Genomic DNA, 25,951 nt, shown 5'->3' with positions numbered 1-25,951 from the left:
GATCATGACCTGAGCTGAAGTTGAACACTTAACCGACTGAACCACCCAGGCACCCAGGGACCTCTTTTAGAGACCTCTTTTAGCTTCTCGTGGAAACCCCACACTAAGTAATAGTAGTGAGAACTAGACTGTCTCTGAGATCCAAGTGGGGAGAACATCAGAAGTGCTCTAGAAACCTGAAGAAGGAAAAGGCCATGGGATGTGTCCTTCCTGCCACAGAGGTGGGAGTACTAAGAAGGCTCTGCTTGCCAACATGACAGGCCACCTCAACCCACAGGCCCCAGCATGCCTGGCAGAGGCCACACGTGCAAATGTTCAGGCTGGAGTTCTGTGCCAAAGGCGGCTTTTCTCCTTAGACCCACAGCCTTATTTTGAAAACAGGATGTTCGCTGCAGTCCCATGTGCTGCAAAGACACAGGCATCTGACAACATATATTCAGAATCCAGCCCTTTCATTTATGAGAATTATTACTACGACCTACAACTAACCCCCCTTGGGACAACATGTAACAATTTTCAGATTTTCATTCTGTATAAACAGCATTTTTTAATGGACATCAAAGACTGTAAAAACCCTTTTGAGGGGGTTAGGGTGCTTTGTTAGAAAAGCTATAATCCTGGGGCACCTGGGTGGTTCAGTCAGTTGAGCATCCGACTTTGGCTCAGGTCACAATCTCACAGTTCGGGAGTTCGAGCCCTGAGTCGGGCTCTGTGCCGACAGTTCAGAGCCTGGAGACCGCTTCGAATTCCGCGTCTCCCGCTCTTTCTGCCCCTCTCCCACTCGCGCGCGGTCTCTCTCCCTTTCGAAAATAAATAAACATTAAAAAAAAATTTTTTTAAAGAAAAAAGGAAAAGCTATAACCCTGGAAACAACCTACAAGCTCAACTCCAAGTACAGACACAGTTAATACATGTAAAGTGCTAACTATCGGGCCTGGCACACAGTAGGTACAATATAGTCTATTTCAGATGAAGCTTATCAAGAATTTGTAACGACAAAGGAAAGTGTGTCACAGTGTTAAGGGAAAAGAGCAAGATACAAAATTATTTATGGTATACTCTCAACTACTCTACATACAATATTTATGTGTGCTTATATAAGCACAGAGGAAAGACAAAATATACCACAAGGTTTACAGTGTTTATTCCCTAGGTAGTAGAGATAAAAGAGTTTTATTTTCTTTAAGCTTTACTCGACTTCTCAAAATTTCTTCTCAAAATAAGCATAATTTTTACAGTCGGGGGAAAAAACGTACATTATTTTAGAAAAGAAAGGGCTACAATTGACTACACCTGTCTTTTATCACCAACAAGGAATCAAGGCTTTGTAAACTAACACTAAGCTTGCAGAAACTAAGACTTCAGATAACATATAAAGGTCCGCTTGAGAAATCACATGAAAAAAAAAAAAACACACAACCTTCTAAATAGCATCCCCCCCACCAACTTAAACACCTACTATGTGCCATATACATACTATTAAAGAATACTGAGCTCTAAGACCCAGTTCAGAACCTTCCTCTTTCTTTTTGCTTCCTATTACATTTCTGAGACCATCCCGTACCCGCAGCTCGCTGCTCCACACGCCTTCCACCACTTTACACGTCCACCCCCCTAGGGACAGATAGCAGGTGGCTCCGACTCCCGCTACCACAGACAAGGCCCTGAGAGACGACCCCCTCCGACCCTGTACAGGAAGTGCTCTGAGCCACAGGTACAGGCAGCGCGCTCCCCGGGGCCAGCCCAGCAGCGACGAGGAGAGTGCCGCCTCCTGGACCGAGCGCGGCTGCTCACACTAACTGTCCTAGGCAGGAGCCCCCCTTTCAGAACGGGGCTGGAAGAAAACCGTAAGACCCGCAAGGAAGGCTCAAGACCGAAACCACTCCTGCCGCTCCCGCGCATTTCCCAAATGAGGATCCAGAGCTCCATGATCATTCGAGGAGTCCTCTCCAACCGGGGCACTCTGCAATTCCAGAACACCACAGTGGAAATGTAACTGGGAGTGGGAACTATCCACCGCAGAGTAGCAACGGGGGGGGGAAAGAGCCCGGGTCCCCGAGAACGGGGAGCACAGCTACCGTATCAGCCCTGGCAGCCTGTGGCGTTTCTGTCAGACTGAACGGCACGTGGCTGAGAGTACCGACTCTGGAGCCAGACTCAAGTCCTGGCTCCGTCACTCGCTAGGGGTGTGGCTTTGGGAAAGGACTTTACTTTGGTGCCTCAATTCCTTCTCTGTTAAGGTGGTAATACCCTACCAGTGTCACAGGATACTGCAAGGATTAATACATGAAATGTGCTAACAACAGTGCCTGGCACGAGCAGAGCGACGTAAATGTTAGCTGGTATTATCGTTATTAAAAGAGGCCCAAGCAAACTTCCATCTCTTTGGAGCCTCTGTTATTTGGGATCTCTGTTATTCGCAGCCACCCCTAACCTAACTCCAATATGTACCTTAAAGATTAGCTAATTTTCAAAGCCTTCCGTTTCCCCCGTTTGGTCTAAAGGAGGAAAAATCTAACAACGTAAGGTCTTAAGTCGGCAAGATGCCACTCTCGGGAGCTGAACCGATTCCAAACCATTAGCTGTCCAGGAGCAGAGGGACCAACAGACAAGATGCTGAGCCCTCTTTGGGGGCCTCGAGTCAGGGGCTCTGTCTCCCCGTGTGCCTGGCCTGCGCATTAGACCTTTTGTTTCCACGGACGGTGGGACAGTTCACCAGCCTTTCAGGGAGTGGGAGGAGAGTTTCGTTCTAGTGTTCTGCCTGCTGGGAGGATAAAATTCACACATCCAGTCAAAAACTGTGAGCTGAGTGCACCAGCAAAAAAGCAGCAGAGAAAGGAAGGCCCAAATGCTCTCTGAAGAGCTTCATTCAGCATAAACAGTCTGTTCAGGAGGATCATTAAACATTCCACTTGAGAAAATTCAACATACAATTGAAGCTGGAACGGGAACCCATGCCAGCAATGTAGTCTCGAACGGGGGCAGCGTCTTTGGTTGTCATTACAGAGCATGCAACAGCCAGGACTCCGACTGGAGGCAATGAGATTTGAAGGATATCTTCTGGCTATTTTAAAAGGCAAAGCATCCAAAAAGAGGAAACCCAAAAGCTCTTGATAAGAATCAAATTGCCCACTCTGGGCTCGACGAGAACATGTCCATTTATTAGCTGATAAAACGTACTTGAGCGGTGACTCTAGTCGAGTGTTTATTTTTCTGAGAACCCCAAGTCCTGGGCCCGACATCAGGCTCGTGTATGCCTCAAATACTCAAAGACAGCTTTGGGAAGAACTAGTTGTGCTTAAACTGACAAGAGTAACTCGTCTCTTTGCCGCTCTAGGCATTTCCCAGGAGCCATCTGTGATTGCAGGGCAATTTCTAGATTCTGTGATCTGTTGGGGCAGAACGATTCGGCCCGACTGGCGGGCAGGAGAAGATTCAAGGCATCAGACTGCAGATAGCCTTTCTACTTCCTAAAGCCTTTGGTTTGCCTGATTCCTGTCTTTATAGTTTTAAAACTAGACACATATGAATACCTTACATAATATTTTCTGAACACAAAAGTAAACTGAGGAAAGGGAAAAATAAAATTTTGGTCACCCATCTAAAGCAGCTCATCAAATAAGAACGTAAATACTACATCCAGAAAAACACCGCTTTAAGAAAAGTGTCAAGGGATTCAAGGTGTCACTTGCACGTAATTATTTTTAAGTGGTTCAAAACGCGACATAAACGTATTACTGGGCACTATTCATCTGGCATTTTCAGGCAGGTACACGATGGCAGCAGCCAAGGTGAGGATGTCACTGCAAACCCTAGTACGGGGAGGGTGGAGGGGCTCCCGGCTAATTCCTGGAGGGTCAGACGACCTGGCAGAGCAACGAGGGTAAAGAGAATTGGTCTGCTGCAAGGAGGAGGTCAGACGGAAGACTTCTTCTGAGGCTCCGACAGAGCAGAGACCCGCAGGGAGTCGATTCTGGTTCGTGAGGACCACGCCGCAGACCGTGAGAGAGGCGGCGTGCTGTCTCAGAGATGCGGGGAAGCAGCTGACCAGCGAGCCCTTCCTGACACTGTGCCTGACGGTGCAGTGACTAAAAGGTAACTGTTAACTCGGAACGACACACGATCTCTGGCTGTTCACTTCTTAGCGTGGAGCAGCCCGAGCACACGTGCATCATGAGACCCTGGTTAAAATTAGTTTTAAAAATCAACATACCACCCCATTTTTTCTACTTTCTACAGTAAAGTAGAACGTTTACTTAGCAAACGTTACTGACTCGGGGTTACCCCAGCCTCTTGGCACTGGCTGTGGGAGCCCAGATTACATAAACCCAGACTATGTATTTGGGTTAATGGGCCAAAGAAGGGCCAGGTCCAGCAAACACCTAGCCTTCTAGGACCTGTCCAAAGATCACCCACAGAGACAGGCAGCATGTCCCCAAGACACTGTGGATGCGAACAGGCTGGGGAGTCCAGGGTCCCCCACGTCAGCTGCTCTGAGGCTCTTCATCTGGGCTCAAACACCTCGAGTATGTTAGCTGTCACCATCTCTCCTCTGTTACCATTGCTCGCTGATTCCTGGGTCAGATGCCAGGCAGACAGAGCGAGCAAGCAAGCACATGCCACTCAGCTCACCGCCCGCGAGACAGCAGGCTAGGTCTCAAGGTTCCCGAGGCGATAAGCCACAACCTGCCCTTGGAGAACTTCCCTCCGACATGAGAGGAAATCCAGCACTGGACGTCCCACCAAATGCACACACTGCTCTCAAGTGTCAGCTGGAGGTGGCTCAGCTCAACACTCTGGCAGGGCTACACCCACATACGTGTGTGTGGCCGGGAAGAGCCTCAAGTATTCCTCAACCGCCTATCATGTACAAGGCTGCTTCATCCAGGAAGACAGGGCCAGGAGGCACCTTGAGGAAAGCATCCAAAGACGGTGGGCACTAAAAAATTCAACATCAGGGCACCTAGGTGGCTCAGACGACCAAGGATAGGACTCTAAAAAAAAATTTTTTTTTTAATGTTTTTTTTCATTTTTGAGAGAGAGAGAGAGAGAGACAGAGACAGAGACAGAGTGTGAGCAGGGGAGGGTCAGAGAGAGAGGGAGACACAGAACCTGAAGCAGGCTCCGGGCTCGGAGCTGCCAGCACAGAGCCCAATGTGGGGCTTGAACGCACAAACTGTGAGATCATGACCTGAGCCGAAGTCAGACGCTTAACCGACGGAGCCACCCAGGCACCCCATCTTTATGTATGATTTACTTACAGTAGACGACACATAAGTGCACAGTTCTGTCTCGACCCACGTATACATCTGTGTAAAAGATGCCTCAGTCCTTGGGCACCTGGATGGCCCAGTCAGTTAAGCATCCAACTTCAGCTCAGGTCATGATCTCACAGTTTGTGGGTTTGAGCCCTGCATTGGGCTCTGTGCTGACAGCTCGGAGACTGGATCCTGCTTCAGATTCTGTGCCTCCCTCTCTCTCTGCCCCTCCCCCACTCACTCTCTCTCACTCTCTCTCTCTCTCTAAAAATTAAATAAACACTAAAAATTTTTTTAAAGATCTCGGTCCAAATAGAGAACATTTCCAGCACCCCAGAAATTTCCTTATGTCTCTTCCCAATCTCCCACCATAGTCAACCACTGCTTTGATTTCTACTGCCATGGATTATTTTTGAACCCCATTTGCGTGGAATGATACAATGTGTCCTTTTTGGTATCTGACTTGTTCAACACAGTGGTTTGGGGATGGTTTCTTCCATGTTGTTGTATTTATTTATAGTTCATTCTTTTTTTTTTTCAACTTTTTTTTTTTTTTTTTTTTTTTTTTTTTTTGGGACAGAGAGAGACAGAGCATGAACGGGGGAGGGGCAGAGAGAGAGGGAGACACAGAATCAGAAACAGGCTCCAGGCTCCGAGCCATCAGCCCAGAGCCTGACGCGGGGCTCGAACTCACGGACCGCGAGATCGTGACCTGGCCGAAGTCGGACGCTTGACCGACTGCGCCACCCAGGCGCCCCGATAGTTCATTCTTTTTATTGCTAAATACTAATCCACTGAATTTTCCTGTTAACAGATATTTGGGTTGTTTCCAATTTTGTCTATATGAATATAGTTGCTATGAATATCCTTGTACAGTCTTTTGGATACTGTAAGCTTTCGTTTTTCTCTACTTTATTTACTTATGTTTGTATCCCTAGTGCCCAGAGCAGTGCCCGGCACAGTACAGATGCTCCATGAATACTCGCTGAGTGAGTAGTGCTACTCCTGTCTCCATCTCTTAGAAGAGACAAAACTTCTGGCTAATTCAGCACAGTATCAAAATATTGTAATTCACTGCCCCCTGGCGGCCAATCCTAGCAATGCCATACTAATTCCTAAATATCTTACAAAGTTAATCGTGAACTCTTCATTCTCTCATTTACCTAGACATGTATGGAGTGCCTATTTCGGACATCAAAATGAAAGCACTAGGAATCTAAGATATTGAAAATAGCCTCTAGTCTTAAAGAATCATATAATCTGGTGGCAGAGGGCAGGAGGACAATACAAACAACAACCGGCATGATGAAGTGCTATAGAAGAAACGGACGGGGGTTAGGGACACAGCACTGTTGTGGGGGCGGGGGCACGGCGAGGGTGAGGGCAGGCTTCCTTTGTAAAGCAGGCACAAAGATTAGCCCAGGGGAGAAGAAGGACATGGTGCAGGACAGGCTTTAGATTAAAAATGTCAATTTGGGGCGGCTGAGTTTAAGGGATGTGGGAGGGAGCAGATCCCACAGGACCTTGCACAAGCTAGGCAACCTGGACACACTTGAACCTGTACGTGAGGGGATGTTACTGGAGAGCTTTAAGTAGAGGAGCTGCATGGGCAAGTCTGTATTTGAATGGTGTGTAAGATGGGCTTGAAAGGGGATAAAGAGGAAACACACGTGGCCATTTCAGCAACCCAGGTCTGACCCAGGGCAGTCACAGAAGAAGAGAGAGCAAGGCACACGCAAGAAACGTTTAGGACATAAAATCATCAGAGGCTTGTAAATGATTAGATATAGAAGGGTGAGACTCACGCACAATTCTTAGCATTTCTGACTGAAGAGTCAAAAAACTCTGCCAACTGTGAGAAAAGAGTGGCTGGGTCCGGGGAGAGAAGGAGTCGGTAAAACACGGAGTGTGAGGAGCCTAGGGGTAGCAAAAATTGCAGGCTGTCCCCAAATAACTGTTCCCTTTTATGTCTTGGTGAAGGGACCCCTAAAGAGTACTGGCCACCTGGGATATAGACTGTTTTGTGGCCAGCTATGCTCACATGACCAAGTGTAGACAAAAGAGATTCAAACCTAAGCACCATATACAACTTTGGGAAGTGTCCTTAAATGGAAAGAGTATTCTTTTCTTCCCTTCCTTCTCCGTACTGGATGGAATACAGACGTGATGGCTAGAGCACAAGTAGCTATCTTGGATCACAAGAAGAAACCACATGCTGAAAACGGAAGAACAAGAGTGAGGAGCCTGGGTCCCTGATATCTTAGAGCAGGCTAAGCCCTAGGATACAAGCCCTGGATTACTTACCTGTCTTTTTTTTTTTTTTTTTAATTTTTTTAAATGTTTTTATTTATTTTTGAAGGAGAGAGAGAGACAGAGCATGAGCAAGGGAAGCAGAGACAGAGGGAGACGCAGAATTCAAAGCGAGCTCCAGGCTCTAAGCTGTCAGCATAGAGCCCAATGCGGGGCTCGAACCTACAAACTGTGAGATCACGAACTAAGCAGAAGCCGGACGCTCAACCGACTGAGCCACCCAGGCACCCGACCTCTCATCTTTTTATATGAGAGAAATTAAATAAGCTTTTCTATCTTGCTTAAGATCCTATTATTTGGGGTTCCCAGTCACACGTAGCCAAGCTAGCCCTAACTGATCATCTACGACGCATCCAAGTGGAAATGTCACACAGGGGCCGGGACTCGTAAGTCAGAGGTCTGGGAAAGACTTCCCTTCTGGGAGTTCCATCGCCATGACGCTTCTGAAAACATCACGCTTCAAGTAGAACTTGAAATGAAAATCCTACTATGTTGCTTCATGCAGACAAGAAGAGGGAGAGCTATTCGATACTGAGGGTTTCATTTTGTACTGATGGAAACCACCAGATAGATACCACTCTGCCTTTGGAAACAAGACGGGTCATGAGCTCAGCTCTTCTACAGGATTTTTTCATATGCATCACTCAAAAGTTGCCAATAAGCAGTTTGTTTTGATGAGGACCACACTATCAGGTATGGTGGACCTTAATATGTTTGGGGCTAGATCAATAATACTGTGTAAGGGCAAACGTTCTTGTGGATGAGAGTTTACAGGTATTCTGCAGTCTCAGGGATCACAGGCCAGAGACTAGATCTCCTTTAGCACTGTCACCCTGGGCCCAGACACAGCTGGCTTATCCAGAGATAAGCTTCTATGTGAGCAGCTGTCTTCAGCAGATAAAGAAGCTGCGTGGGGGCCAGGCTAGCTATAGACAGCTTCTCTATTGACTCAGAGGGAGTGACTGGATCTCCGTTTTTAACTCTTTTTACAACAAACATGACATACCACGAAGCAAGCTCAGGTGCTACTTTATAGACATGACGGAGGTGGTACAGTGCAAATAGGGGACGAGAAAGGAGAGAGGCTCTGATAGAGCAGACCCTTCAAGCTATGGTTCAGGGAGATGGGGCAGTGGGCCAAGGCTGCCTGGTGGCACCTGCCCAGGATGACAAAGGCAAGAATCTGGCTTATCCCACAGGTGAAAGATACCTGAGGCCTCCTGAAGCAGGGGTGTCAGAGCAAAAGACTTTTACAGTAGCTGCCTTATTAGGATACAACACCATTAGAGAAGGGGAGGAAAGAAGCATTATTACCTAAACAAGAGAATTATTCTTTTTTAAAAAAAAATTTTTTTTAATGTTTATTTTTGAGACAGAGAGAGACAGAGCATAAACAGGGGAGGGGCAGAGAGAGAGGAAGACACAGAATCTGAAACAGGCTCCAGGCTCTGAGCAGTCAGCACAGAGCCCGACGTGGGGCTCGAACTCACGGGCCGTGAGATCATGACCTGAGCCGAAGTCGGACGCTTAAACGACCGAGCCACCCAGGCGCCCCCCCCCTTTTTTTTTTTAATATAAGCTCTATGCCCAACGTGGGGCTTGAACTCACCACCCCAAAGAGTCACTTGCTCTACTGACTGAGCCAGCCAGGCACCCCAAGAATTATTCTTAAAGGTCATAAACAATATTGTATCTCTGTTCAAGACGACCTTGAGGCTGGGGAGAAGTCTGAATGCCTCATTTCTTTAAAACGTAACTTATATCCATCAAGTGGTGAATACATAAATAAAACGTGGTATATCCACACAATGGATATTTGTATTTGACCAAAAAAAAGAATGAAGTACAGACAGATGCTACAACATGGATGAATCTCGAAAACATGCTAAGTGAAAGAAACTAGGCACAAAAGACCACACACTGTAAGATTCCATTTACATGAAATGTCCAGAAAAGGCAAACCCATAAAGACAGAAAGTCGATTAGTAACTAATTAGGGGTAGAGGGGATGGGAAGCTTGAGGGTGATGGCTAAGGGATACAGGCTCTCTTTTGGGGGGTTATGAAAATGTTCTCAATTGATTGTAGTGATGGTTACACGACTCTGTATCCTAAAAACTACTGAACTGCACATTTTAGTGGGTGAATTGTATGGTATATGAATTACATCTCAATAAAGCCACTACAATAAAAAAGCCCACAAAACTTAATTTATAAACTCACTGTAACTCCAGTAAAGATTCTAAAAGGTTCCCACTGCCTGAATTTGGCAGGTTGATTCTAAAGTTCATGTAGTGGACAGAAGAAATGAGTGGACATTTCACCAAAGAAGACATCCAAATGGCCAATAAACACATGAAAAATGCTCTACATCATTCACCACCAGGAAAATGCAAATCAAAACTGCAATGAGATACCACCTCACACCTGTCAGAATGGCTAAAACCGAAAACACAAGAGACAGCAAGTGTCGGCGAGGATGTGGAGAAAAAGGAACCCTTGCACTCTGTTGGTGGGGATGCAAACCGATGTAGCCACCATGGAAGACGGTATGAAGGTTCCCCAGAAGGTTAAAAATAGAACTACCCTGGGGCGCCTGGGTGGCTCAGTCGGTTAAGCGTCTGACTTCAGCTCAGGTCACGATCTCACAGTCCGTGAGTTCGAGCCCCGCATCGGGCTCTGGGCTGATGGCTCAGAGCCTGGAGCCTGCTTCCGATTCTGTGTCTCCCTCTCTCTCTGCCCCTCCCCCGTTCGTGCTCTGTCTCTCTCTGTCTCAAAAATAAATAAACGTTAAAAAAAAAAAATTAAAAAAAAAAAATAGAACTACCCTATGATCCAGCAATTGGACTACTCGGTATTCACCAAAAAAATACAAAAACACTAATTCAAAGGGATACGTGCATCATCATGTTTATAGCAGCATTATTTACAATAGCCAAGATATGGAAGCCCAAGTGTCCATCAACTGATGAATGAATAAAGAAGTGGTGTATACACACAATGGAATATTATTCAGCCATAAAAAAAAAAAGAATGAAATCTTGCCATTTGCAATGACACGGATGGAGCTAGAGTGTGATTATGCTAAGGGAAGTAAGTCAGTCAGGAAAAAACAAACACTGTATGATTTCACTTGTACGTGGAATTTAAGAAACAAAACAAATGAGCAAAGGGAAAAAAACAGAGAAAGGCAAACCAAGAAACAGACTCTTAACTGTAGAGAACAAACTGATGGTTACCAGAGGAGACATGGTGGGGAGGATGGGCGAGACAGGTGACGGGGATTAAGGGGGCACTTGTCACGATGAGTACCAGGTGTTGTATGGAAGTGTTGAATCACTATATTGTACACCTAAAACTAATACAACTGTTACCTATACTGGAATTTTTTAACGTATTTTTTAACATTTATTTATGATTGAGAGACAGAGAGAGGCAGAGCATGAGCATGGGAGGGGCAGAGAGAGGGGGAGACACAGAATCCGAAGGAGGCTCCAGGCTCTGAGCGGTCAGCACAGAGCCCGCCATGGGCCTCAAACTCACAAATCGCGAGATCATGACCTGAGCCGAAGCCAGACGCTTAACCGACTGAGCCACCCAGGCGACCCTATACTGGAATTTAAAATAAAATTTAGAGGGGCACCTGGGTGGCTCAGTTGATGGAATGTCCCGTTCTTGGTTTCGGCTCAGGTCATGATCTCATGGTTCATGAGATCGAGCCCCACATCAGGCTCTGTGCCAACATCACGGAGCCTGCTTGGGATTCTCTCTCTCCCTTTGTCTCTCTGCTCCTCCCCTGCTCTCGTGCTCTGTGTCTCAAAAATAAATAAACGTTTTTTAAAAATAACAAAAATTAAGGGGCGCCTGGGTGGCGCAGTCGGTTAAGCGTCCGACTTCAGCCAGGTCACGATCTCGCGGTCCGTGAGTTCGAGCCCCGCGTCGGGCTCTGGGCTGATGGCTCAGAACCTGGAGCCTGTTTCCGATTCTGTGTCTCCCTCTCTCTCTCTGCCCCTCCCCCGTTCATGCTCTGTCTCTCTCTGTCCCAAAAATAAAATAAACGTTGAAAAAAAAATTAAAAAAAAAAAAAATAATAATAATAAAAATTAAAATAAAATTTAGAAAGGAAGGTAGAAACATAAAAATAAATTAAAGTTCACATGGAAGAAGAGCCAAACCAAGTTTTTAAGAAAGATGGTGAAAGGGACTGGCCCTGGAATAATGACAAAACACACTACAAAGCTCAAAACCCCAACTGTGTGCTGTTGGCATCGAAATGGAAATAAGTGGAACAGAATAAAGAAGGAGAGCCATGTAAATAAAGGAATTTATGTTGTATTACCAAGAGGGATTTCACACCAGTGAAGAAAGGATGCATTATTTATAAATGGTGTTTGAAACAATGAACCATTCAGTTGCACAGGAACTTTAATCTCAACCCTCACCATTCAGGAAAACAAATTAATAATGAAATTTAAAGAGCTAAATGTAAAAACAAACCCACAAGAGTATTAGAAGAAAACAGGAGAGGATATTTTCATAATTTTGAGGTGAGGAAGGAAAGATTTCCTAAGCAAGATACCAAACCCCTAAACCATGAAGGAGGAGTGGTCTCCTTCGCGACCTCAGCACCATTTGCCAGGACTGGTTTACTTGTTGTTTGTGAGCCCCTCCACTAGAGGGCAGGGCCCACCTCTGTCATTTTAGCCTCTCTATCCCCTGGCAGGCAGCAGGAGCTCAATAAACACCTGTCAAATGGGCAGATTTGACTACATAAAAATCAGGATGTTCTATATAAGGAGACACAATCAACAAAGTTAAAAGACAAATGATAGTCTGGGAGAAAAACAATATTAGGCTGAACCATATAAAATTCTCATCTGGCAGTGGGGGGGTCAAAAATGGTTGAATATTAGCAATTTTGTGTGGTATAGCCTACTAGTTTTAACACATACCAGGTAAAGGAGGAATATATCTAATCTACAAAAAGTTTTTACACAACAAGACCAACAATCCAACAAGAAAAAGTGGCAAAGGATCTGAACAAGCAGATCCCCAAGAAACAAATGCTAATATGTACACAGAAGAAAAGATAAACAACCTCACTCACGAACAAGCGGAACAAAAACAAACACAAACCATGGTTTATTTGCCAGATTGGTGAAATAGAATTAGATTAGGATATCTAGTTCTGCTAAGGATATGAAGAAAAGTGCACCCCATGCTAGTGGCTGGAGTATAAACTGGTACAAACTTAGAATTTAGACGTGTAATTTAAAAGTACCTAGGGACGCCTGGGTGGCCCAGTTGGTTAAGCATCCAATTTCGGCTCAGGTCACGATCTCACAGTTTGTGAGTTCAAGCCCCATGTTGGTTGGGCTCTGTACTGACAGCTCGGGGCCTGGAGCCTGCTTCCGATTCTGTGTCTCCGCTCTCTGCCCCTCCCCGCCTCATGCTCTCTCTGTCTCTCAAAGATAAATAAATATTAAAAATAAATAAGTAAAAAATAAAAAAAAGAAGTACCTATTTGGCATGCTCTTAGGACTAGCAATTTCACTTCTGGGGCTCTCTTTCAGAGAAATAAGGTTTGTTTTTTGCTTGCTTATATATCTATATCTATATCTATATCTATATCTATATCTATATCTATATATATATACATATATATATATATATATATATATATCCAACGTGGAGCTTGAACTCATAACCCTGAGATAAAGAGCTGCACGCTCATCTAACTGAGCCAGCCAGGCACCCCAGGAGAAATACGTAGTTTAACACAAATGCACAAGAAAATATATATAAGGATATTCAAAATAGGTACAATATTATTTATAATAGCTAAAAACTGTAGACAACTTAAATGTCCTTCAATAGAGGAATTGTTAAATAAACAAACTGTAGTAAAGCCTTATTAGGGGAACAAATGTCATTGCTGAAAATATGAGGTAGATCTGTATGTCCAGACTTGGAAAGCTGGCCGTGATTTTTTTTTTTTTTTAATGAAGACAAACAAGATATAGAAAACTATGGATAGTTGGGCACCTGGGTGGCTTAGCTGGTTAAGCGTCCAGCTTCAGCTCAGGTCATGATCTTGCAACTCTGTACTGACAGCTCAGAGCCTGGAGCCTGCTTCGGATTCTCTTCCCCCTCTCTCTCTCTCTGCCTCTTTCCTGGTCATGCTTTGTTTCTCTCTTTCGCTCTCTCAAAAATAAATAAATATAAAAAAAATTTTTTTAAATAAAAAAGAAAAAAAGAAAAGAAAACTATGAATAGTTGAAGCACTGGGCTGGCTCAGTTGGTAGAGCATGCAACTCTTGATCGCAGGGCTGTGAGTTCGAGCCCACTGGGTGTAGAGATTACTTAAAAATAAAATCTTTACAAGCAATTTTTTTAAATTTTAAGTAGGCTCCATGCCCAACACAGGGCCCAAACTCCTGACCCTAAGACCAAGAGTCATACACTCTATCGTTGAACCAGCCAGGCGCCACCCCCCAAATAAAATCTTTAAAAGAAAGAAAAGTATGAATAGTTTAAACCCATTTTTTTCTCAACACAATAAAGAAAAATAGTATGTGCAGTACACACAGGGAAAGGTCTAGAAGAATATACACCAGATCAGGGTGGGAGGTAAGGGAGGTAACCGCATTTCTATACTGTTTTGATTTTTTTCAATGAGTATGTATTTTGTACTGCAATTTTTTTTTTTTTTTTTTTTTTTTTAAAGGCAAGGAGCAGTAAGAAATGTACTGCCTGCTTTGGAACAGAGAATGGAGTAGAGGGAGCCATTAGAAGTCTGAAAACAGGGATCTAAGTTGAAACAGCAGCAAGTCATATTAAGAGGACAGGTATTAAGGTCAAAAGACCTAGGTCTGAGTCTGGAAAGCTTATTAAATCCTTGAGCCTGGGATTTCTCCCTGTAAAGTGAGTTGTGCATCTACCTTAAAGAGATACTGGGGCCTACTAAATGAAATCTGGTAGGCCACAGTGCTTTGCAAAATGGTAAAGTGCTTTAAGAATCAGGGTGTTATCCCTGGTTGGCGTGGTAAAGCCCTAAGCTGAAAACCAGAAAAACAAGGGCTAAAGCTACAAACTCCTAAGGAAAAAAAGAGGGATGGGAACAGATGGAATAAGAGAGATTTAAGAGACACATCAACCAATTAGAATGTGTGGACCCAATCTGTACCCCGATTCAAACAAACTATTAAATATATTTACAAGAATCAGAAAAACGTGTATGTTGATTATATATGAGATTATACTACGGAGCTATTACAACTTTTCAGATGTAATAACTGCATGATGGCTGTGAGTTTCTTTAACCACTATCCTCTAGAGCTACACATAGAAATATCTATGGATGAAATGATATGATGTCTAATTGCTTCCCAATAATTCACAAAGAGGAAAGGATGAAGAGAATGGATAGAGGGATAGATAAAACAAGCCTGACTGGGAAAGCTGGGTGAGAGCTATATGGAGATTTATGGCATTATTTTTTCTACTTTTACATCTGTTTGAAACTTAACCTAACAAAAGTTTCCATAAAAAAAAAAAAAAAAAAAGAATGGGCCCCACCTTCCTCAGTCTAGGAGGAGGTACCAAGACCTTTCTGAAGTCTGTTGCAGCAGTAAAACTGGGCATGGCCTTGCCAAGACTGCCTCCAAGGAAGGGTGGAGAAGCCCACGCTTTACTGCATAAACGCCGTGGGTCAGCAGGTGCGGCTGCCAATACCAAGATCAGAATGCTGGCATATCTATCAAAGAAAGGCACAGTGCTTGGTGGGACCAACAGAGCTGTGCCTACAGAAAGGAAAGGAAAATCTGGCATACAATATAAATGGCAGCTAACGAGATAATTAAATATCCAATTAGAGACTGCAGCTGCTCAGGGTTATTTGTAACTGGCATGATACTGTTACCGAGATTCCATGCCAGCATTTACACTTCAAATGTAGATTAGTGAACGGATTACTACCTTCCTAGGCTCATCCTTTAATAGTGTTTTAGAAGAGTACTATTGCAAGGAAGCAACCCCCAAATCCCAACAGATCAGCTGCACTGCTCTTAATAAAGTTAAACACACAGAATTAAGCTGCCTCCGAAAGCTGACCCATTAATGTGAAAGGGAAAATGAAAAGTCCTCTAGCAAAAGCATTACCTATCTGCTTTTCGTAGCTACATTTTAACTAATCTTTCTTTTGCTTAGGACCGCCTGATAGAGTGGGCAAGAGAGACCTTCCTCCCAGTCCTGCCCAGCTTGCTGCCAATAAAGGGAATGAGAGATGGTGTCATTTAGTCGTCTTACTTTTTGGAAACTGCCTCATAAAAGACCAAAACACCATCCATTGAACCCTATGAGAAAACAATGAATGGGATGGATCGAGTGAGATAGTTTCATGCCCTTACCCTCCAAGGGGCTCCACTCTGGTCTACTTCTCATTACCCTCTTCCTCTCCCACACTGGCTTCCTCCAACACCCGCAATAACCCACCACCTCCAGCGCCTACAGAAAGGCTTCTAGTCTTTGCTCTGCCACCAACAAGGAGACAGGGCATCTCACAACCCATTGGTGACATGAGAGGATAGATGGATGATGTTCTGAGACCCCCTCCAACATTCTGATTTCCGCATGAGCTTCTCCTTAACTGCCTGAGCGAACACACATGACACATGGGTTTTCTTGGGAGTCTCTAAGCACAAGCGGATAAAGAAATCAAAAGGAGAAGGGGAGGATCCTCAACCCCTTTTAAGACTCTGCCCAATTCAGGCCTGGCCAGAGGAGGAGGCTGGAGCTGTAAGAAAACCTAACTGCCACCACGGTATCCAATCACCCTATCCAAAGTGACAAGAACCCAGTGGGATTAGAGGAGCAGGAGGAGGGGAGAAATCAAGGTCCTGGAGCTCTCCTTGGCCTGTTCCAGGACCTCCAACGTGCGCTCGATTCTGATTTTGTTTCATGCTGCCAACATACAGCATGTGAACTGGAGTGCGGAGGCCTGGTGTACAATCTAAAACTCCAGCTTCCACGGAAGAGGGCCTGTGTCTGAGACGAGTTCAAAATAATCCTAAAAGGACCTCAAATAAAGCATCAAACCATCTGCTTACGGTAGAGCAAAAAAGGTATCCATTTGGTCATTCTGGGACCAAGTGGGTCCTTTTTGGGTGACGTCTGTGGCCATCTCTAGAGATAAATTCCAGGCTGCTTCTGCTGTCAGACAGGTTTAGCTGTGTATTCGAAGGCCACTACCTCTTTTTTAGCAAGACTTGCCTACTGGCTGCACTCTTGGGAGAAACAAACAGACCGCAGATAAGAAAGAGCAATAGTTTGTTCAGCTTGGTACTCATGCTTCTTACCCACATATTCTGAGAGGAAGACGACAAAGAACGGAGTGACCAGGTCATTAATTCCCTGGACGTACCCACTGGCAGGGTGTCGGATGGCCCAAATAAATAGAATTCTTTCGAAGATCTAGGAAAAGGAGAGAGAAGACAGGACTGTTAAATCATAGGGATACCCTCCCTCCCTCCATTTACCTATGTCACAATTTGCCCCAGGGATGCTGCCAAATTTTTAGGAAAATTCTAAAGCTACTCTGGGACAAAGGAAGTTTATAAATGCAGAAAGTTTCTAAGATGCTGGTTGTTTTTAAGCAGGGGTAGATAGACAGTTCTTGCCTTTGTTTCTCTTTTCAGTATCCAGCCACTGTGCTATAAAATGGGGAAAACGGTGGGGGGGGCCTGGGGGGCTCAGTCAGTTAAGCATCTGATTTCAGCCCAGGTCATGATCTCACGGTTTGGGGGTTCGAGTCCCATGTCGGGCTCTGTGCTGACAGCTCAGAGCCTAAAGCCTGCTACGGGTTCTGTGTCTCCCTCTCTCTCTGCCCCTCCCCCACTTGTGCACACGCGCGCTCTCTCTCTCTAAAATAAATGGATGTTAAAAAATAAAATAAAATGAGGAAAATGGGAAGGGCAGGGACACAAAGGGCTTAGGAAAAGGTCTGTTTATCGATGTCCCTGACCCAGGCCACCCCACTCTCATTTGTAGATAACGATTTCTTGATTTCCAGAAGCAAGATGGTAAAACATCTAAGTTCTGATACCTTTTTCACACCTTTTTTTATCATCATAGGATGTGGAGTAGAAACGCCTTCCCCACCACGCTCCCCTTTCTCCCCGCTGAGACGGAGGAAAACTTATACCTAGACTTACTCCTAGCCCAGCCTGACTGAGAACTGTCAACGCAGGAAGTCATTGTGTGTATCAGGATGCAACCCAGACATTTGCTGGGGAAAGGAAAGCAAATAAACCAAATCCTACAGCTGGGAATTTGAGAACAGAGAAATCAGCCTGGGCCTCCATGGGGAAGCCACCGGGGTTAAGTATATTAGCCACAAGAGACCAGAGACCTAGACTGGGGAGAAGGAAAAGATCTTTAGGGTCCCTTTTCAGAGTCTGGCCCTGCCCCATTCAGCTACACTCCCTCTGCCTTCATTAGGCTCTCAGCTATCCCCCCGTCTTCTCTGATACTATTCCTCCCTGGGCTTCATCCTGGTGGCCAAAACTACCAGTCCGACACATTCCTTACACTGGCTTTGACTGGGCTGCCTCGTGTCTCTGTGAGCCACACCAGAGGGACGGCAGAGCTGATGGTGACCACGTGTAGGGGGCACGGGAGATGAGAGGGCCTCCCCCGCACACACAGGGGCTCTGGGGGCAGACTGAAGAGGCCTTCTTAGAGGTCAGGTGCAAGGAAGAAAGCCCCCCAGGGAGAACAACGGGAAGGAAATGCTTGTATGGCTTTGGAGTTGGTAAGCTAGCGCAGGAGAGAAGTAGAGAATCTAGAGACACAATAAAGGATGTGTCCCAGCCCCCGTGTTGAGTCTGCCTTCCAGCTGCAGAGGGAAATGAGACACACGCCCATTGTCAACACTCTTGTCCTTACAGGCAGTGAGAACAAGCCCTACCAGGAAGCAAGCTGGCCTCTCTGCCTCCACTAGACTTGCCCACTTGCTCTCTGGGGCTGAGGGAAGGGCGTGACATCCTCACGTGGGTTAGGCCCAACACTTTAACGGGGGCCCTCTTACATTCTCTCCTCCCTCCCTTGAAACACAAGCCCAAGCTCAGGCTAGACCCACCATGTTCAGGAAGATCGCAAGGGGCTCCTGCCTGCCTCCTGTGGCCTGTGTCTGTCTGGACGTCTCTGTTAGTTCTGAGAGAGGAGGGGAGGGGCAGAGACAGAAAGAGAGAGAGAATCCCAGGGCTTCTGCTCCACACTGTCAGCTCCTCGTGAAAACACAGATCCTCGCTGACTGGTTTCAACAGTGGCCAAGGGGATGGAGGCCAGCAGCTCACAATCAGGAGACCTGTGACCATCCCTGCTTGGTAAGGATGGGACAATGCAGGTGCTCACACACTGTACAAGTGAAGATGCCACAGACACGGCCTGGCACCAGGCCTGGTTACCAGGGGAGACCGTGGAACCTTCATGACAGAAAACAATCTGGGATAATCTTGCCTTGTGGAGAAGAGTGGAAGGGATAATCCCTGAAGATTTTTCTTGCACCTCTTGTACTTGGGTAATTCTGCCTTACTGTAGTCAATTCTCAAGTTACCTTTCAGATATGCAAAGCAAGCCTTTCAGTATTCTGTGTTGCTTAGTTCTCTGCTTCTTGGTCGGCATTTTAAGTAATACTCTGTGAGAGGACTATAGCCAGCTAGAAGCAAAGATGATTCAAGACAAAATGGAAAGAATGTAGTTTGAGTTCCCTTCTTTGTATTCAGATTCTACTACTAGAAGCATGTTAAACAAACTGCGTTCCCTGTCTCTAAGTTTATGGTAAGCACGCGCAGGTAAAAGAGAAGTATCTGAACGTCTCCAAGTTAAAGCATAAGCAGGGCTGAGCCATGGGAAACAATGGGAGGCACAAAGGGACCCTCAATGGGTCTTCCGCTTCCTTTGAGCTGAATCTTAGAGTTAAAATAATGCTGTCACCACCCCCTTCAAATCTTCTTAATGCTACTGGTAAGTCATGAGGGATCCCACCAGTGGAGATCTGCATTTAAATAGAATTATGAATATAATCTAAAGTCAAATAGAAATTATTTTGAGCATTTTTACCACCATCCCTCTCTATTCCGAGGAAAACTGAAAACAGGATTCAGAGAGGACTTACACCCAGCGTCCTAGCTACTGTGAAGCTGCTAAGGAAATCCCTAGTCTCAAGGAGGTTATAATTACTGCTTGGGTCAAAAGATAACAGTCCCACTGAGACCTTCTATGCGTTTCGTGGACTTGTCAGGTTTCACAATATCATGACTACTTCAACTTCTGGGTATATCCTCAGAAGGATTTAAAACAGGGACTCAAACAGACATAATACCCAAAGTGGAAGCAATCCAACTGTCCACAGAGGATAGAGTAGACGGACAATTTGTGTTACACACATATAACGAATATTATTCAGTTTTAAGAGGAAGGAAATTCTGACACACGTTACAACATAGATGAACTCTGAAGATATTATCATGCCAAGTGAAATAAGCCAGTAACGCAAGGACCGACAATATATGGTCTTACTTGAAGTACCTGAAATATTCAAACTCATAGAGACAGAAAGTAGGATGGTGGGTTGTTGGGGACGGAGAATTATTATTATTTTTTTAATGTTTATTCATTTTGAGAGAGGAGGGGAGGGGCAGAGACAGAAGGAGAGAGAAAATCCCCAACAGGTTCCCTGATGTCAGCATGGAGCCCAACGTGGGGCTTGATCCCATGACCCTGGAATCACGATCTGAGCTGAAACCAAGAGTCAGACGCTCAACTGACTGAGCCACCAGGCGCCCCCAGAATTATTATTTAATGGATACAAAGTTTCAGTTTGGGCAGACGAAAAAAGTCATAAAGACAGGTGGTGGTCATACCACAGTGTGAATGTACTTGATGCCGCTGAACTGTGCACTTAAAAAGGGTTAAAATGGGACATTTCATGTTACACACACTTACCACAATAAAAAAACCATCATTAGCCCAGCTTGATAAAGTAGAGCAAACACAGGACTAGGAATTCTGAGGTATGAGTTCTAGCCTTCATCCTGTTACAGTGTGGCTTTAAAGCCCCGGATAAGTCCCTTAACTTCTCAAGTGTGACCTGGCCCATAGATTTGTCGAGGAGAACAAATGAGAATGCACAAGAAAGAGCTCTGCAGGGACCACAGCTCCGTATCCGAACAGAAGGTACCCTCATGATTAGCCACACACCTGCCCACGGCCGGAGGGAGGTCTAGGACACATACATGCAGAACAGGTGCTGTGGAGGTATGGAGCAGAGAAGGGCCGAGAATGGTTAAGTACTTCCCTTACCTCCTGTACAAGCGGCTGCTGGAACAATGGAATGAGAGGATTTGTCCTTGGAATGTCGATGTGAATCTGAAAAAGAGAAGTCATGTCTAAAAACACAAATGCCAGTTTGTTCTTTTGAGAAGTTATTTTCTTAAGATCTGCGAATCAAGGGGGTAAGAGTGACAGCACAGTATCTTCAGAAAGAACTGACGGACATACCAGAAGAGTCTAATTAAGCCCGCCTGTCCATCTGGAATACGTTTCCATGACAGCAATAGCTTACTGAAACTGAGGAAACCTCCCCAGATAAACCACTTATGTCGAACAGCAACGGGCTTCACAACCTAAAGAACCCACGGCCTAAGAGAATCGCCCTGGAGTCTGTTTCACTCTGGGCTGGTGCTTACTCAACAGAAATGATCAAAATGTGCGTCCCTCTTTCAGAGTCTTACTCATCAATAGTTCCCAAGAGCGGAGAGAGCTCTGAAAGTGGCAGACATGTGACTGGCTTGGGAACCAGAGGGAGCCGGCATTCAGTAACTGTCACTGCCAAGTCCTCACGTCTGTTACCAAAGAGGTCACGACAGCTGGTTTCAGCTTCAGGATTTCTCCGAGCCTTAACGATCGATCCCGAGGACCGTGGCGGCGACAGCAGCAGAAGCTACTTTGGCTCTTGAGGCTTCCTGAAGACAGCTGCCAGCAACCTGGGCTTTTCCCCTCGCCCCTCTTCTTCCTCCCCTCCTCTTTTGGCAGGCGGTGGGGACCACCGTGAGGGTGATGGAACACTGCCTGCCGAGCCTGCTGGTAACTACTGCTCCTGCAGACACACGGGCAGACATGGGTGCTGAAACGGCACTAGCTGCCAGGTGGACATAACTAATGTCACACAGTCTAGAGGGACTGGACCACTCCTGAGTGAGTTTCTCTTTCACTCTGTGCCCCGGGACCCTTACTACTTGCGGCCTGGGACCAGTAGTGTTGACACCACCTGGGAGTTTGTTAGAAGTGAAGGTCTCAAGCCAGACCCACTGAATCAGAATCTGCATCTTATCATAACGCTTGGGTGGGATTCTATCAAGACCCTGGATGACTTGTATGCATGTGGAAGTTGGAGAAGCAATGCCACTAATCAGTGCAAAAAAAAAAAAAAAAAAACAAAACAGAAAAAAAACAAAAACTCTATTTAAAATGGCTAAAATCAGAGCTACTCATTAGAAACAGGGAAGCAGTTCTGGGAATAAATTTAATTCCTAACCAGCATACCATAGCCTGAAGACTCGGAAATCCTGCACTATGACAGTTCTCCCAGGAGAGACATCTGACAATTATGATTAGTAACCAAAAAGGTGATGACTGTACCTGTCGGTAGGTATCCTGGTGATGTTCCTCATTTCGAGAGTCATAATACTGCTCAATGAAGCCAAAATATTCCTCCCGCTTCCGCTGCAGGGTCAACTTCCTCCTCTCGGTGTTTGCTGGGAGATAGCCCTACAGACAGGACCGTGGTTAGATGGGGACACACGTCGGTTGCACGAGTCCTTGATTTTTATTTTAGCCTAAGGATTGGCTTGGCAACCATCAAAGGGGCGGAAGGACAGCTGCCAAGAGCACAAGAATCCTCCCTTTTTGGGTCCGGCCGCCCAGCGTCTGCTCTCTCCTTCTTCAATGAGACTCACATGTGGGCAGATGAAGCCAGGCCAGCTTTCCCAGGGTTACGTGCACACTCCCGCAGCCCTGCACTGTAGTTGCAGTGCGTGCTGCTGGTGAGCGCCCCGGAGCTGGCTCAGCAGAGCAATGAATCTAGGTCAGTGGGAGGGAACTGGACCCGAGTGGGGGCCTCTGGAGGGCTGCGTGTGTGCAAGGCGATACTTCCGGGAATCCCAGCCCTACGGCCACCTCTACGGCACATCCCAGGGGTGTGCCTTGGAAGTCTGTGCCAGTCACACATTCTTCTCCACGCTAATATTCAGAACTGCCAGCTTAGAAAGCTGAATGGAATCTGTGACACGGGCAGCCACAACGTGCAGACACGGAACTTCTGGCAGCAGCCTCCCGCCTAGCCAAAGCTTCAGGCCAACTTTCCTTCTCCCTCCTGGTCTAGAGCCCACTCTCAATTCGTGCGGCTCCCGTTCCCGAAACCACGACCACATCTACACTTATTGGCATTCAAACTTATTAGAAGTGGCGGAGGCAGTGATTACATGGCTGCAGGATCGGGACTCGTGGGGAACACCGAGGAAAGAGTCACTTCCTCTCGCAGACATTTATGTAATACATTCCCCAGGCAGGGCCTGCAGAGCAGGGACCAGGCTTCATTCATTGTTGTGTATCCCCGCAGCTGCTGGCACCATGCCTGGCAGACAGCAGGCCCTCACTAATTCCTTGCTAGATGAATGAATGAATGAACGAACGTGACAGGCTCAGGAAGTCCGAGCGTCCCTATCACAGAGGCTGGCACAGTGCTCTGCCCTCAGTGAGAGCGGGACTGGTGCAGGCTCCTGGGGGAGGCCCATGTCTCACCTCCTCACAGTGCCAGAGTCGCTTTCCACCACTCTGGTTATTCCTACTGAGGAAAGAGTGAAGTCTGGGGAGTGTGGGAGCCTGTCCAAACAAGTGCTGAGATCCCTACCTCACTACGCTCTTTCTCCCTGGCGTTGAGCAAGGGGGGATACACCAACAGGGAAAAGCTGTGCTCTTCTATACGTGCGTGAATAACTCGCAAGGATGTGTTTATTTAGGCGCAGAAATAAGATGACAGTCCCACAGATCTGCCACACCCAGTGGGACTGGAGGAGTCTATGCAGTAAGATGAATGTGCCCACACTAACCTCAGCAGGTAAGAAGGGCTGTGTGAGGCTCACGCTTCTCTACACAGCGGGCAGAACTCACCGACAGGAGTCTCCAGGTTATGGGTCGAACCTCCCTGGGAACCCCCGGCCAGCTACACTTCCTCAGTTCATCTGCAAAGGGACAACGGCTTGATTGGATTAGCCCTTCCCACAAATGCCCTAAGACAACCCTGAGCCAGCACTGCCTGATTCCTCCCACCATTCAAGAAAGACCACCACCACCAGCAGCAGCAGAGGCTACCGACAAGCACGGGGAGAAAGCCCCAGACAACAGCCCTGAGCAGCAAAGTGGCGAAGACACGGCTCTGCAGTAGTGATGCAGTCAGCTCGGAGATCAGACTCAGGGGGGCAAAGAGAGACCCGTGGGTGTGGATTTGAGTCAGAGTTGCCTCGAGGCAGAGGAGACCAAAGCCAGAACAGCTACACTATGGTCTACGGGCCGCAGAATCCAGTCCCACCTAATTTGGTCCCTAATTTCTAGTAACATACTTCTGACTTAATACCTGCATGTCACTGCAATGGGCACCAGATCAGGAGATGCTGGAAAAGTAAAAGAAGGAAGAATAAAGAGCAATAGCTTCCAGGTCTCTGAGAATTCCAGTCACCAAGAGGTCCTACCTTGCCCGGGGCTCATGGGGACTCACCTAAGTCAGTGTTGTGGCTGGAGAGAAGCTGACGGAATTTTTCTAGGCGGGTTTTCTCCCGGACAGTCATCGGGGGCGCCCCGGAAGCATTCTGGTCCGAGATGCGGGCAACCAGGGGGATGATGGGTCGGAGAGGGAGTGACTGCTGTTTGTGGAGTGGATTCCTCAGGCATGTGTCACCTGTGATAATGAAAGAGAAAGAGAACAGGCGGCAATGTAGAGCATGGACGTGGAGGGACCCTGAGCTGGCTGTTCAGTACTGGCCCCTCCACCAGAACCGGGTCCGAGCAGCTGGCGCGCTGCCCCAAGGTGCCCGCTGAGGGCAGCCAGGGACGGAAACCGTCTGCCTGGGGGAAGGGCTGCATTTTTATCACAGGCTCCCAAGGCATCTTATGTGCTAACAGTCTCCAGAGGCCGTAGCAACTGTGACAACTTTTTTGGCAACTCTGGGTGGAAATCAGATGTTTTCTTTCTACCCCAACCTGGGATGTGTCTTCATGCCTAATATTGAACGTGGGGGCAACACGGTCTAAGGTAGTGTTTGCCTTCCCTTTCCACATCACAGAGCACGTAAGCAGTGAGTTAAATTCTGACTGTCCTTTCATAACTGTTTCATATTCTTTATCTATCTGGGCCTTAAAAAGCAGGAGTCACAGGGAACCTGAGTGGCTCAGTCGGTTAGGCATGTAAGTAGGGCACATGTAATAAAAACAGGTGGCTGCTTGCCTGAAGCCCCAGGCCCCATGCAGCTGGCCCAAGGGCTGAGACGATCAATATCCATGGCACAACCCGAAGCTGTTCTTGGCCCATCAATGTGCCCTGCACAGCAGGTGAGAGGCTCTGGCCCCAGGCAACCCTGTTTTGGGTTCCTCTGTGCTCCTACATTTCCCACCAAGGTGAGCCAGCTTTTAATTCTGCTGGGATATGACTGAAATAACAAGAACACAGACCCCGGCAGAACCACATGGCTGGTTCTTGACATTTCTAACCCAGATGATAGGAAGGAGAAACGAGCAGTATAGGACTGACATTTCCTGAGCTCCTACTATGTATAAGGCATCATGCTGGTCACATTTACATAGGATCTCTCATTTGATTCTTGCAACATATGGTAGGAATTATTACTTTACAGATGAAGAAACCACAGCTCAGAGAGGTTAAAAGTGATTTGCTAGTGAGACCTGAGATGCCACCTTAGGTCTGTCTGATTCCAAAATCCTTATTTATTTTACTACCCCAAAGTAAAGTCAGTTTTAAATTCTGACTGTCCTTCCATAACTATTTCATGTTCTTTTATCTATCTGGGCCTTAAAAAGCAGGAGTTACAAGGAACCTGAGTGGCTCAGTCAATTAAGCATCGGCTTCGGCTCAGGTCATGATCTCGAAGTTCATGTGTTCAAGCCCCACATCTGGCTCTGTGCTGTCAGCACGGATCCTGCTTCAGATCTTATCCCACTGTCTCTGCCCCTTCCCCGCTCATGTTCTCTCTTCTCTCAAAAATAAACATTAAAAAAAAAAATGGGCTAAATGGGTAAGGGGCATTAAGGAAT

At 46.3% G+C, this 25,951-nt stretch overlaps 1 protein-coding gene across 1 annotated transcript in view; it reads right to left on the bottom strand.

The window, feature by feature from the left end:
• The window catches only part of TBC1D22B (TBC1 domain family member 22B), a 79,626-nt gene that overhangs the window by 21,964 nt on the left and 31,711 nt on the right, over positions 1-25,951 (bottom strand). The window contains exons 4-8 of the mRNA XM_025925493.2: positions 24,402-24,581; positions 23,798-23,868; positions 22,268-22,396; positions 20,930-20,995; positions 16,924-17,038 (exon numbers count right to left, since the gene is read on the bottom strand). Of these exons, the coding sequence (XP_025781278.1) occupies positions 16,924-17,038; positions 20,930-20,995; positions 22,268-22,396; positions 23,798-23,868; positions 24,402-24,581 (561 nt within the window). The remainder of the gene's footprint in view (positions 1-16,923; positions 17,039-20,929; positions 20,996-22,267; positions 22,397-23,797; positions 23,869-24,401; positions 24,582-25,951) is intronic.

This window comes from Puma concolor, chromosome B2 (assembly GCF_028749965.1).
Source record: "Puma concolor isolate L17-30 chromosome B2, mPumCon1.1.hap2, whole genome shotgun sequence".
In the NCBI taxonomy this organism is placed as follows: Eukaryota; Metazoa; Chordata; class Mammalia; order Carnivora; family Felidae; genus Puma; species Puma concolor.
This window is presented reverse-complemented; position numbering and strand designations above follow the sequence as displayed.